General features: G+C 49.9%; 1 protein-coding gene across 1 annotated transcript in view; it reads right to left on the reverse strand.

Moving 5' to 3' along the window:
- Nucleotides 1-13,165, reverse strand: part of LOC140734996 (synaptotagmin-10-like) — a 79,097-nt gene extending 65,932 nt beyond the window's left edge. Inside the window, exon 1 of the mRNA XM_073059792.1 lies at nt 12,771-13,165. Coding sequence (XP_072915893.1) covers nt 12,771-12,918 — 148 coding nt within the window. The 5' untranslated portion in view covers nt 12,919-13,165. The remainder of the gene's footprint in view (nt 1-12,770) is intronic.
- Between the last annotated feature and the right edge of the window lie 18 nt (nt 13,166-13,183).

The raw sequence follows: 13,183 nt of genomic DNA on the forward strand, positions 1-13,183 counted from the left end.
AATACCACCTATCACAGTCCTGTCTATCCCCCAATACTACCTATCACAGTCCTGTCCCCCAATACCACCTATCACAGTCCTGTCTGTCCCCCAATACTACCTATCACAGTCCTGTCCCCCAATACCACCTATCACAGTCCTGTCTGTCCCCCAATACTACCTATCACAGTCCTGTCCCCCAATACCACCTATCACAGTCCTGTCTGTCCCCCAATACCACCTATCACAGTCCTTTCTGTCCCCCAATACCACCTATCACAGTCCTGTCTGTCCCCCAATACCACCTATCACAGTCCTTTCTGTCCCCCAATACCACCTATCACAGTCCTGTCTGTCCCCCAATACTACCTATCACAGTCCTGTCCCCCAATACTACCTATCACAGTCCTGTCTATCCCCCAATACAACCTATCACAGTCCTGTCTATCCCCCAATACTACCTATCACAGTCCTGTCCCCCAATACCACCTATCACAGTCCTGTCTGTCCCCCAATACCACCTATCACAGTCCTTTCTGTCCCCCAATACCACCTATCACAGTCCTGTCTATCCCCCAATACTACCTATCACAGTCCTGTCCCCCAATACTACCTATCACAGTCCTTTCTGTCCCCCAATACCACCTATCACAGTCCTTTCTGTCCCCCAATACCACCTATCACAGTCCTATCTGTCCCCCAATACTACCTATCACAGTCCTGTCCCCCAATACCACCTATCACAGTCCTGTCTGTCCCCCAATACTACCTATCACAGTCCTTTCTGTCCCCCAATACCACCTATCACAATCCTGTCTGTCCCCCAATACTACCTATCACAGTCCTGTCTATCCCCCAATACCACCTATCACAGTCCTGTCTATCCCCCAATACCACCTATCACAGTCCTGTCTGTCCCCCAATACCACCTATCACAGTCCTGTCTATCCCCCAATACCACCTATCACAGTCCTGTCTGTCCCCCAATACCACCTATCACAGTCCTGTCTATCCCCCAATACTACCTATCACAGTCCTGTCCCCCAATACTACCTATCACAGTCCTGTCTGTCCCCCAATACCACCTATCACAGTCCTGTCTGTCCCCCAATACCACCTATCACAGTCCTGTCTGTCCCCCAATACTACCTATCACAGTCCTGTCCCCCAATACCACCTATCACAGTCCTGTCTGTCCCCCAATACCACCTATCACAGTCCTTTCTGTCCCCCAATACCACCTATCACAATCCTGTCTGTCCCCCAATACTACCTATCACAGTCCTGTCCCCCAATATCACCTATCACAGTCCTGTCTGTCCCCCAATACCACCTATCACAGTCCTGTCCCCCAATTCCACCTATCACAGTCCTGTCCCCCAATACCACCTATCACAGTCCTGTCCCCCAATTCCACCTATCACAGTCCTGTCCCCCAATACCACCTATCACAGTCCTGTCCCCCAATTCCACCTATCACAGTCCTGTCCCCCAATACCACCTATCACAGTCCTGTCTGTCCCCCAATACCACCTATCACAGACCTTTCTGTCCCCCAATACCACCTATCACAGTCCTGTCTATCCCCCAATGCTACCTATCACAGTCCTGTCCCCCAATACCACCTATCACAGTCCTGTCTGTCCCCCAATACCACCTATCACAGTCCTTTCTGTCCCCCAATACCACCTATCACAGTCCTGTCCCCCAATACCACCTATCACAGTCCTTTCTGTCCCCCAATACCACCTATCACAGACCTTTCTGTCCCCCAATACCACCTATCACAGTCCTTTCTATCCCCCAATACCACCTATCACAGTCCTGTCTGTCCCCCAATACCACCTATCACAGTCCTGTCTGTCCCCCAATACTACTTATCACAGTCCTGTCTGTCCCCCAATACCACCTATCACAGTCCTGTCCCCCAATACCACCTATCACAGTCCTGTCTGTCCCCCAATACCACCTATCACAGTCCTTTCTGTCCCCCAATACCACCTATCACAGTCCTGTCCCCCAATACCACCTATCACAGTCCTGTCTATCCCCCAATACCACCTATCACAGTCCTGTCTGTCCCCCAATACCACCTATCACAGTCCTGTCCCCCAATACCACCTATCACAGTCCTGTCTATCCCCCAATACTACCTATCACAGTCCTGTCTGTCCCCCAATACCACCTATCACAGTCCTGTCCCCCAATACCACCTATCACAGTCCTGTCTGTCCCCCAATACCACCTGTCACAGTCCTGTCCCCCAATACCACCTTTCACAGTCCTGTCTGTCCCCCAATACCACCTATCACAGTCCTGTCCCCCAATACCACCTATCACAGTCCTGTCTGTCCCCCAATACCACCTATCACAGTCCTGTCCCCCAATACCACCTATCACAGTCCTGTCTGTCCCCCAATACCACCTATCACAGTCCTTTCTGTCCCCCAATACCACCTATCACAGTCCTGTCCCCCAATACCACCTATCACAGTCCTTTCTGTCCCCCAATACCACCTATCACAGCCCTGCCTGTTTCCCAACTCCATCCCTCTCCATTCCCCACCTGAGTCAATCTGCCAGTATCTTTCATGCCTCCTTGGTCCACCTACCACCTGCTCAGCCCTACCCCCTCGGTTAAAAGCCTAGCCCACTTCCTTTCCCACAGGAACAGGGCGTAACCAGCAACATCCTGGTGGCCCTGGAACCGCGTCATTAGAACAACTGTCAGATCACACTCAGAGTTTGCTGTCAGTTTTGTCAGACAATCCGTCTTATTGCAAACACAGCATGCATTCAAATAAGGACTGCTCAGCTTTGCTGCTTTTTACTAACTTGGGATTCCTCTGTGCTGCTGGCTTCCGTTACTAGTTTCTGCACCAACCTGTCACAATTTGTCTGTTTCTCAGGGTGGGGATGTCTAACACTGGAGGGTGCAGGTTTAGAAAACAGAACAGTACAGGCCCTTCGGCCCACAATGTTGTGCTGACCTCTTAGCATCCTGTAAGATCAATCTAATGCTTCCTTCATCATGTACACCTCTATCAAGTCACTTCTCCTCCTCTTTCACTCCAAAGAGAAAAGCCCTCCTCACTCAACCTATCCTCATAAAACATGCTCCCTAATCCAGGAAGCATCCTGGTAAATCGCTGCACTCGCTCTACGCTCTAAAGCATTCACATCCTTCCTATAATGAGGGGTGCAGAACTGAATACAATACTCCAAGCAACACACACAAGATGCTGGAGGAACTCAGCAGGCCAGGCAGCATCTATGGAAAAGAGTACAGTCAACGTTTCGGGTCGAAACCATTTGGCAGGACTAGAGAAAGAAAGCTGAGGAGTTGATTTAAAAGGTAGGGTGAGGGGAGAAACTCCAGGCGATAGGTGAAACTCGGAGGGGGAGGATGAAGCAAAGAGCTGGGAGGTTGATTGGTGAAAGAGACGGAAGACCATGGATGAATGAAAAGGGGGGAGGGGGAGCACCAGAGGGAGACGATGGGCAGGCAAGGAGAAAAGGTGAGAGAGGGAAAAGGGGATGGGGAATGGGGAAGGGGGAAGGGGGTTGGGGACATTTCTGGAAGTTTGAGAAATCGATGTTCATGCTATCAGGTTGGAGGCTACCCAGACAGAATATAAGATGTTGTTTCTCCAACCTGAGTGTGTCCTGATCACGGCAGTGGGAAGTGGAATTAAGATCGGTGGTAACTGGGAGATCCTGCTTGTTCTGGCATATGGTGTGTAGATGCTTGGTGAAGTGGTCTTCAAATCTACATCGGTTTCACCAATATACAGGAGGCCACACTGGGAGCAGCAACAAACTCGCAGGTGAAGTGTTGCCTCACCTGGAAGGACTGTTTAGGGCCCTGAATGGTGGTGAGGGAGGAGGTGTAAGGGCAGGTGTAGCATTTGTTCTGCTTGCAAGGATAAGTACCAGGAGGGAGATCAATGGGGAGGAATAAATGGACAAGAGAGTTGCATAGGAAACGATCCCTGTGGAAAGCAGAAAGTGGGGGGGGAGGGAATGATGCGTTTAGTGGTGGGATCTTGTTGGAGATGGTGGAAGTTTCAGAGAATTATGTGCTGGATGCGGAGGCTGGTGGGGTTGTGGGTGAGGACGAGGAACCCTATCCCTGGTAGGGTGGTGGGAGGATGGGGTGGGAGCAGACATTCTTGAAAAGCAAGAGATACAGTTGAGGGCAGCATTGATTGTGGTGGAAGGGAAGCCCCTTTCTTTGAAAAAGGAGGATATCTCCATTCTGGAATGAAAAGCCTCATCCCAAGAGCAGATGCGGTGGAGACAGAGGAACTGGGATGGTGTTTTTACAAGTGATAGGGTGGGAGGAGGCATAGTCTAGGTAGCTGCGAGAGTCCATGGGTTTGTAATAGACATCAGCAGATAAGCTGTCTCCAGCGATAGAGACAGCGAGATCGAGAAAGGGGAGGGAGGTGTCGGAGATGGACTAGGTGAAATTGAGGGCGGGGTAGAAGTTGGAGGCGAAATGGATGAAATTGATGAGTTCAACATGGGTGCAGGAAGCAGCACCAATATATTCATCGGTGTAGCGTAGGAAAAGTGTGGGATGGTCACCAGTGCAGGCTTGCAACATAGACTGTTCCACGTAGCCGACAAACAGGCAGGCACAGCTGAGACTCATGCGAGTGCCCATGGCTACCCCTTTTTTTTTTAAGGAAGTGGGTGGGAGGACCCAAAGGAGAAATTATTGAAAGTGAGGACAAGTTCTGCTAGGCAGAGGAGAGCGGTGGTGGAGGGGAACTAGTTGGGTCTGGTGTCCAGAAAGAAATGGGGGGCTTTGAAGCCTTCCTGGTGGGGGATGGAGGTGTATAGGGACTGGACATCAATAGTAAAAATAAGGTGATGAGGGCCTGGGAACCTGAAATCATTGAAAAGATCCAGAGTGCGTGAGGTGTCACGGATGTCAGTAGAAAGGGATTGAACTAGTGGGGATAAAACAGAGTCGAGGTATACCGATACAGGTTCAGTGGGGCAGAAACAAGCTGAAACAATGGGTCTACCTGGATAAATGGTTTGTGGATCTTGGGGAGGAGGTAGAAACGGGAGGTGTGGGTGGTGGATTGGAGATCCCAAGAGTCAATAAGGTTGGTGATGGTGTGGAAGACAATGGTCTGGAGTTCCTTTATGGGGTCCTGTTCAAGGGGTAAGTAAGAGGAGGTATCTGAGAGTTGGCACTGAGTAAGAGGAGGTTTCTGAGAGTTGGCACTGAGTAAGAGGAGGTTTCTGAGAGTTGGTGCTGAGTAAGAGGAGGTGTCTGAGTTGGCGCTGAGTAAGAGGAGGTGTCTGAGAGTTGGCACTGAGTAAGAGGAGGTGTCTGAGTTGGCGCTGAGTAAGAAGAGGTGTCTGAGTTGGCGCTGAGTAAGAGGAGGTGTCTGAGAGTTGGCACTGAGTAAGAGGAGGTGTCTGAGAGTTGGTGCTGAGTAAGAGGAAGTGTCTGAGTTGGCGCTGAGTAAGAGGAGGTGTCTGAGTTGGGGCTGAGTAAGAGGAGGTTTCTGAGAGTTGGCGCTGAGTAAGAGGAGGTGTCTGAGAGTTGGCGCTGAGTAAGAGGAGGTGTCTGAGTTGGCGCTGAGTAAGAGGAGGTGTCTGAGAGTTGGCACTGAGTAAGAGGAGGTGTCTGAGTTGGCGCTGAGTAAGAGGAGGTGTCTGAGAGTTGGCACTGAGTAAGAGAAGGTTTCTGAGAGTTGGTGTTGAGTAAGAGGAGGTGTCTGAGTTGGTGTTGAGTGAGAGGAGGTTTCTGAGAGTTGGTGCTGAGTAAGAGGAGGTGTCTGAGAGTTGGCACTGAGCAAGAGGAGGTGTCTGAGAGTTGGTGCTGAGTAAGAGGAAGTGTCTGAGTTGGCGCTGAGTAAGAGGAGGTATCTGAGTTGGCGCTGAGTAAGAGGAGGTTTCTGAGAGTTGGCACTGAGTAAGAGGAGGTTTCTGAGAGTTGGTGCTGAGTAAGAGGAGGTGTCTGAGTTGGCGCTGAGTAAGAGGAAGTGTCTGAGTTGGCGCTGAGTAAGAGGAAGTGTCTGAGAGTTGGTGCTGAGTAAGAGGAGGTGTCTGAGTTGGCGCTGAGTAAGAGGAGGTGTCTGAGTTGGCGCTGAGTAAGAGGAAGTGTCTGAGAGTTGGTGCTGAGTAAGAGGAGGTGTCTGAGAGTTGGCACTGAGTAAGAGGAGGTGTCTGAGAGTTGGTGCTGAGTAAGAGGAGGTGTCTGAGTTGGCGCTGAGTAAGAGGAGGTGTCTGAGTTGGCGCTGAGTAAGAGGAAGTGTCTGAGAGTTGGTGCTGAGTAAGAGGAGGTGTCTGAGAGTTGGCGCTGAGTAAGAGGAGGTGTCTGAGAGTTGGTGCTGAGTAAGAGGAGGTGTCTGAGTTGGCGCTGAATAAGAGGAGGTGTCTGAGAGTTGGCGCTGAGTAAGAGGAGGTGTCTGAGAGTTGGCACTGAGTAAGAGGAGGTGTCTGAGAGTTGGCGCTGAGTAAGAGGAGGTGTCTGAGTTGGCGCTGAGTAAGAGGAGGTGTCTGAGAGTTGGCACTGAGTAAGAGGAGGTGTCTGAGAGTTGGTGCTGAGTAAGAGGAGGTGTCTGAGAGTTGGTGCTGAGTAAGAGGAGGTGTCTGAGAGTTGGCGCTGAGTAAGAGGAGGTGTCTGAGAGTTGGTGCTGAGTAAGAGGAGGTGTCTGAGAGTTGGCGCTGAGTAAGAGGAGGTGTCTGAGAGTTGGTGCTGAGTAAGAGGAGGTGTCTGAGTTGGCGCTGAGTAAGAGGAGGTGTCTGAGTTGGCGCTGAGTAAGAGGAAGTGTCTGAGAGTTGGTGCTGAGTAAGAGGAGGTGTCTGAGAGTTGGCGCTGAGTAAGAGGAGGTGTCTGAGAGTTGGCGCTGAGTAAGAGGAGGTGTCTGAGAGTTGGCGCTGAGTAAGAGGAGGTGTCTGAGAGTTGGTGCTGAGTAAGAGGAGGTGTCTGAGAGTTGGCGCTGAGTAAGAGGAGGTGTCTGAGAGTTGGTGCTGAGTAAGAGGAGGTGTCTGAGAGTTGGCGCTGAGTAAGAGGAGGTGTCTGAGAGTTGGCGCTGAGTAAGAGGAGGTGTCTGAGAGTTGGTGCTGAGTAAGAGGAGGTGACTGAGAGTTGGCGCTGAGTAAGAGGAGGTGTCTGAGAGTTGGCACTGAGTAAGAGGAAGTGTCTGAGAGTTGGTGCTGAGTAAGAGGAGGTGTCTGAGTTCGCGCTGAGTAAGAGGAGGTGTCTGAGTTGGCGCTGAGTAAGAGGAGGTGTCTGAGAGTTGGCGCTGAGTAAGAGGAGGTATCTGAGAGTTGGCACTGAGTAAGAGGAGGTGTCTGAGTTGGCGCTGAGTAAGAGGAGGTGTCTGAGTTGGCGCTGAGTAAGAGGAGGTGTCTGAGTTGGCGCTGAGTAAGAGGAGGCGTCTGAGTTGGCGCTGAGTAAGAGGAGGTGTCTGAGAGTTGGCACTGAGTAAGAGGAGGTGTCTGAGTTGGCGCTGAGTAAGAGGAGGTTTCTGAGAGTTGGCACTGAGTAAGAGGAGGTGTCTGAGTTGGCGCTGAGTAAGAGGAGGCGTCTGAGTTGGCGCTGAGTAAGAGGAGGTGTCTGAGAGTTGGCACTGAGTAAGAGGAGGTTTCTGAGAGTTGGCGCTGAGTAAGAGGAGGTTTCTGAGTTGGTGCTGAGTAAGTGGAGGTGTCTGAGAGTTGGTGCTGAGTAAGAGGAGGTGTCTGAGAGTTGGTGCTGAGTAAGAGGAGGTGTCTGAGTTGGCGCTGAGTAAGAGGAGGCGTCTGAGAGTTGGCACTGAGTAAGAGGAGGTTTCTGAGAGTTGGCACTGAGTAAGAGGAGGTTTCTGAGAGTTGGCGCTGAGTAAGAGGAGGCGTCTGAGTTGGCGCTGAGTAAGAGGAGGCGTCTGAGTTGGTGCTGAGTAAGAGGAGGTATCTGAGATTTGGCACTGAGTAAGAGGAGGTGTCTGAGTTGGCGCTGAGTAAGAGGAGGCGTCTGAGTTGGCGCTGAGTAAGAGGAGGTGTCTGAGAGTTGGTGCTGATTAAGAGGTGTCTGAGAGTTGGCGCTGAGTAAGAGGAGGTTTCTGAGAGTTGGCACTGAGTAAGAGGAGGTTTCTGAGAGTTGGCACTGAGTAAGAGGAGGTGTCTGAGAGTTGGCGCTGTATTACAATATTCCAATTCTAATCTAACCAGACTTTTATAGAGCTGCAACATTATCTTACAGCTCTTAACTCAGTCCCCTGACTAATGAAGGCCAACACGCCGTACACCTTCATCACCCTGTCAACTTGCGTGGCAACTTTGAGGGATCTATGGATGTGAAGTCCGAGATCCCTCTGTTCCTGCACACTGCAGAATCCTGCCATTAACCCAATATCCCACATTCAAATTTGCTTAAGGTGAGAGGGTGCAGCTTTAAAGGGCCCCGGGGATGGGGTAAATTTTTCACCTTGAGTAGTCGGTATCTGAGACTAGCTGCCATGGAGATGGTGGTGGCAGAAACAGTAACACATTTAAGGGTCAGCTGGGCAAGTGATGGAATGAACAGAGGATAGAGGGATACGGAATTTCTGCAGACAAGTGAGATTCATATCAATGAATTTGATACTCAGCAGAAACACAGCGGGCCAAAGGGCCTGTACACAAGATTAGACAGGCTGGGACTTTTATCCCCCCAGATCGCAGCAGGCCTTATGACCTTATCAAGATTTATAAAATCATGACAGCATAGAGAGGGTGGACAGTAACTCTCTTCCCCAGGGTCAGAGAGTCCAAAACTAGAGGGCATAGATTTAAGGTATATGTACACTTTATATACATGTTGTATATATAAATATATAGTACTTGCACATTTGCTGTTTATCAGTCTTTGCTTATGTTATAGTTTTTCTTAAATTACAATGCATTTCTTTGTATTTCCTGTGAATGCCCACAAGAAAATGAATCTCAGCTAGTATATGGTGACATACATGTTCTTTCATAAATTGACTTTGAACTTTGAGTTATCACATTGTTCACACCTCACTCTGAACTAGAATCAGCGTGAAAGTATCCCAGACACAGTGCATACTGTCTGCCTCTGAGTGCTGGAGGCTACTCTCACAGCCATTGAAAGACGCTATCTGAATGCAGCATCCTTCTCACTAAACGCCTTGCTATCTCTGGATCTGTAATTATACTTCAATTGCCGCACTGCGAGTAACATTGCAACAATAGGTTAACCCAAACATCCCCAAGGGTTCACATGAGGGATATCCACATATTTATCTACCGTATATACATACGGAAAGAGAGTGTTACATAAGTTTGAATTATATAGTTATATATGTTGCCACATATAATATACTGTATAGAAATAAAATTTTCGTTTGCACACAAATATATGTTTTCACTATATATTACATTATTATTTGCTAATATAATGATACAGTATATTAGACCATTACATGTAGGAGCAGGATTAAGCCATTTGGCCCATCAAGTCTGCTCTGCCATTTTACTGATCCATTTCCCTCTCAGTCCCAATTTCCTTCCTTCTCCCTTCATGTCCTGACTAATCGAGAATCTATCAATCTCTGCCTTAAATATACTTGGTCTCCACAGCCACACGTGGCAAAGAATTCCACATACACCACTCTCAGGCTAAAGAAATTCCTATCTTCTCCATTCTAAAAGGATATCCATCTATTCTGAGGTTGTGTCCTCTGACCTTAGACTCCCCCACCATAGGAAACATCCTCTCCACACCCACTCTATCAAGACCTTTCAACATTCAATAGGTTTCAATGCGATCCCCCCTCAGCCATTAAAGCTCCTCATTTGATAAGCCTACATGAGGATTCCCAAGTGAGACTTCTCTCCATTTTGAAAATAGTCTCTGCTTTTATTTCTTCTACCAAAGTGCATGACTGTACACTTTCCGACACTGTATTCCATCTGCCACTTCTTTCCCCATTCTCCTAATTGTTCTAAGTCCTTATGTAGCCTCTCTGCTTCCTCAACACTACCTGCCCCTTCACCTGCCTTCATATCGTCTGCAAACTTTGCAACAAAGCCATCAATTCCATCATCCGAATTATTGACATATAACGTAAAAAGAAGCGGTCCCTGGGGAACACCACGAGTCACCAGCAGCCAACCAGAAAAGTGCTCCTTTTATTCCCACTCTGCCTCCTGCAAACCAGCCAATGCTTTATCCATGCTGGAATCTTTCCTGTAATACCATGGGCTCTTAACAAGTTAAGGAGCCTCATGTGTGGCAGCTTGTCAAAGGTCTTCAGAAAATCCAAATACACAACGTCGACTGATTCAGCTTTATCTCTCCTACTTGATATTTCTTCAAAGAGTTCAAACAGATTTGTCAGACAAGATTTTCCCTTGAGGAAACCATGCTGGCTACGGCCTATTTTATCATGTGCCTCCAAGTACCTCGAAACCACGTCGTTAATAATGGACTCCAACATCTTCCCAGCTACTGAGGTCAGACTAACTATCCTATAGTTTCCTTTCTTCTGTCTCTCTCCCTTCTTGAAGAGTGGTGTGACATTTGCAATTTTCCAGTCTTCCAGAATGATTCTAGAATCTAGTGATTCTTAAAAGACCGTTACTAGTGCCTCCCCTTTCAGGACTCTGGGGTGTGCACCATCTGATCCAGGTGACTTTTCTACCTTCAGTTTCACTTCATTCACTTCTGTCACCTGACACTCTCGAACATCCAGCATACTGCTTGTGTTTTCCATAGTGAAGGGTGATGCAAAATACTTACTTAGTTCGTCCGCCATTTTACCTCTCTAGTGCAGTTTTTCAGCAGTCCAATGTCTACTCTCACCCCTCTTTTACACTTTACATGTCTGAAGAATATTTTGGAATCCTCGTTAATATTATTGGCTACCTTACCTTAGTATTCCATTTATATTATATTACTTTTTTAAAAATATAATTCCTAATTATAATTCATAGTGCACTTTATGTGCTACACTGTACTGTTGCTGAAAAACACAAAGTTCACAAGATATGTCAGTCATAATAAACCTGATTCTGATTCCAATTCTGAGATGATCTTTTGCACTCCAAATTAGATTGCTGGTCCATTGAATAGAACTTCGGAGATATTTATTAGAAGCATTTTTCCAACTTAAGTTTTGTGCCTTGCCTGCCTGCGCAGCTTCACTTGAAAACAAATACTTTACACAAATTGATAAAAATAAGTATTGTTGTGTTAATAGTTTATCAGGAATCCCAATCCTGGTGAATCTGGAAATTAATGGTCTTCCCACACTGCCACTGATCGATGAAGCATAGGTCGGAGGGAAGTGTGACCCCAGGAGAGAGAGAGGGTGGGAGGGAGCGTGTTATATGACCTTCAGGCTGGGTGGGTGGGGGAGAACCAAGGGTTGAGAACTTCGGAGAGAGTTAGAGAGAGACAGAGATAGAGATGCCAAAAGGAGCAGGAGAGATTTAAACAGCTCAGAGAGAGAGGGGGGAAGGAGACGGAACCCAAGGCCAGTCCGGATTTAAACTCTATCTTAAGTCTCGAGTTAACGGGGGTCGGCAGTTGGTTGATAGTCAGACCTGGTCGCGGTCTGGAGGAACGAATGCGGTGTAAGTCCCGGAGCCGGGACAACCCCATACCTACTGGAGGACAAGAGAGACCTTCTCTCCGCCGGACCCAGCGCCGCCAGGGGAGCCGCAACAACACCATTCCGTTCGCAGTCTGCCGGGAGAGGGCGAGAGGGTAAAAGAGGAGCGGATGGGACAGAGGGAGGTGGTGGAAAGGCAGAGAGTGGAAGGGAGAAGGAGGCTAAGGGGAGAAGAAGGAGGGGGAAGGGGAAAAGGAAAGAGGGACTGAAGAGATACAGACGGGGAGAGAGAGGGAAAGAGAGGAGCGACGTGGGGGAAGGGGAAAAGGAAACAGGGACTGAAGAGATACAGACGAGGAAAAGCGGAAGGGACGATGGACGAGGTGGAGAAGGGGAAGAGGGGAAACGGGAAGAGTAATATGCCAGGGAAGAAGGGGATGGGCGAGGGAGAGAGGGGCGGAAGGGAGAGGAGGGTAAGAGGGGGAGAAGAACTGAGGAAGAGAGGGGGAGGAGCGAGGGGGAGAGGTAGAGAGGGAAAGGAGAGGGATGGATGAGAGGGTGGAGAAGAGAGAATGGAAGGAGGAGTAGTGGAGAATGGGGTGAGGGACTGAGGTTGGGTTGAGACGAGTGCGGGAGAGGGGAAAGAGAGGTTGAGTAGGTGAGGGTGGAGGAGGGGGAGGGGCTAGAAAAGAGATGAATGGGGAAAGAGGAGAAAGGTTGGGGAAAAGTGTATGGAATTGAGGAAGAGGATGGAGGGAAGGGAATGAGAGTTGGAGATGGGGAGCGGGTTGGGGGGGAATTGGGAATGGGAGGAGGAGAGCAGGTTGGAGGAGGGTTTAGGAATGGGGAGGAGGGGAGCGGGTTGGAGGATGGTTTGGGAATGGGGAGGAGGGGAGCGGGTTGGGAGGAGGGTTTAGGAATGGGGAGGGGGAGCAGGTTGGGGAGAGTTTGGGAATGGGGAAGGGGGAGCAGGTTGGGGAGAGTTTGGGAATGGGGAGGAGGAGAGAAGGTTGGGGAATGGGAAGGGGGAGTGTAGCTGGGGAGGATTCGGGAATGGGGCGGAGAGGACGTGGCTTGCCGCGGGTTGGAGTCAATGCTCGAAGCAACAGGTGGACGGTCCCGCAGCTTGACACCGCTCCCTCCGACCTCACCCTCCCTCTTCTCCCTATTCCTCATCCCCCTTTCCCCAACCTTCCTCTCCTCCCTGCCCCTTTCGCCCTCCGTTACCTGCCCCGTTGACTCCGCTCCGCCGCTCTCCACTGAAGATGAATTCGTAGCATTTGTTGCGTTCCACCAGCCCCCGAAAGCAGAGCTCGGTAACGATGTGCAGCGCCTTCTCGCACAGACTGACCCCGTTCTGTGAGGGGCCGCTCATCGCCGCCCCCTCCTCGCGCTCCTCCTGCGCCGCTTTCGCACCGACCCTGCGCCCGGTGCTGTCGGTCCGCTCCGATCCCCGCACAACTCAGCGCTGCAGCTTGCATCTGACTGGCGCCCACCCCATCCGGTGCTTTAACAGTTCGTCCGATCGCCACCGGCCCAGAATGTTTCCGCGGTCCGTCAGCAATATTTTGCGCTGCGCCGGGGATCTGTGGAACCCGGCTCCTGGGAGATGTTTCTGAACCGTGTCCTGGGATCGGCCT

This window comes from Hemitrygon akajei, chromosome 10 (assembly GCF_048418815.1).
Source record: "Hemitrygon akajei chromosome 10, sHemAka1.3, whole genome shotgun sequence".
Taxonomy (NCBI): domain Eukaryota; kingdom Metazoa; phylum Chordata; class Chondrichthyes; order Myliobatiformes; family Dasyatidae; genus Hemitrygon; species Hemitrygon akajei.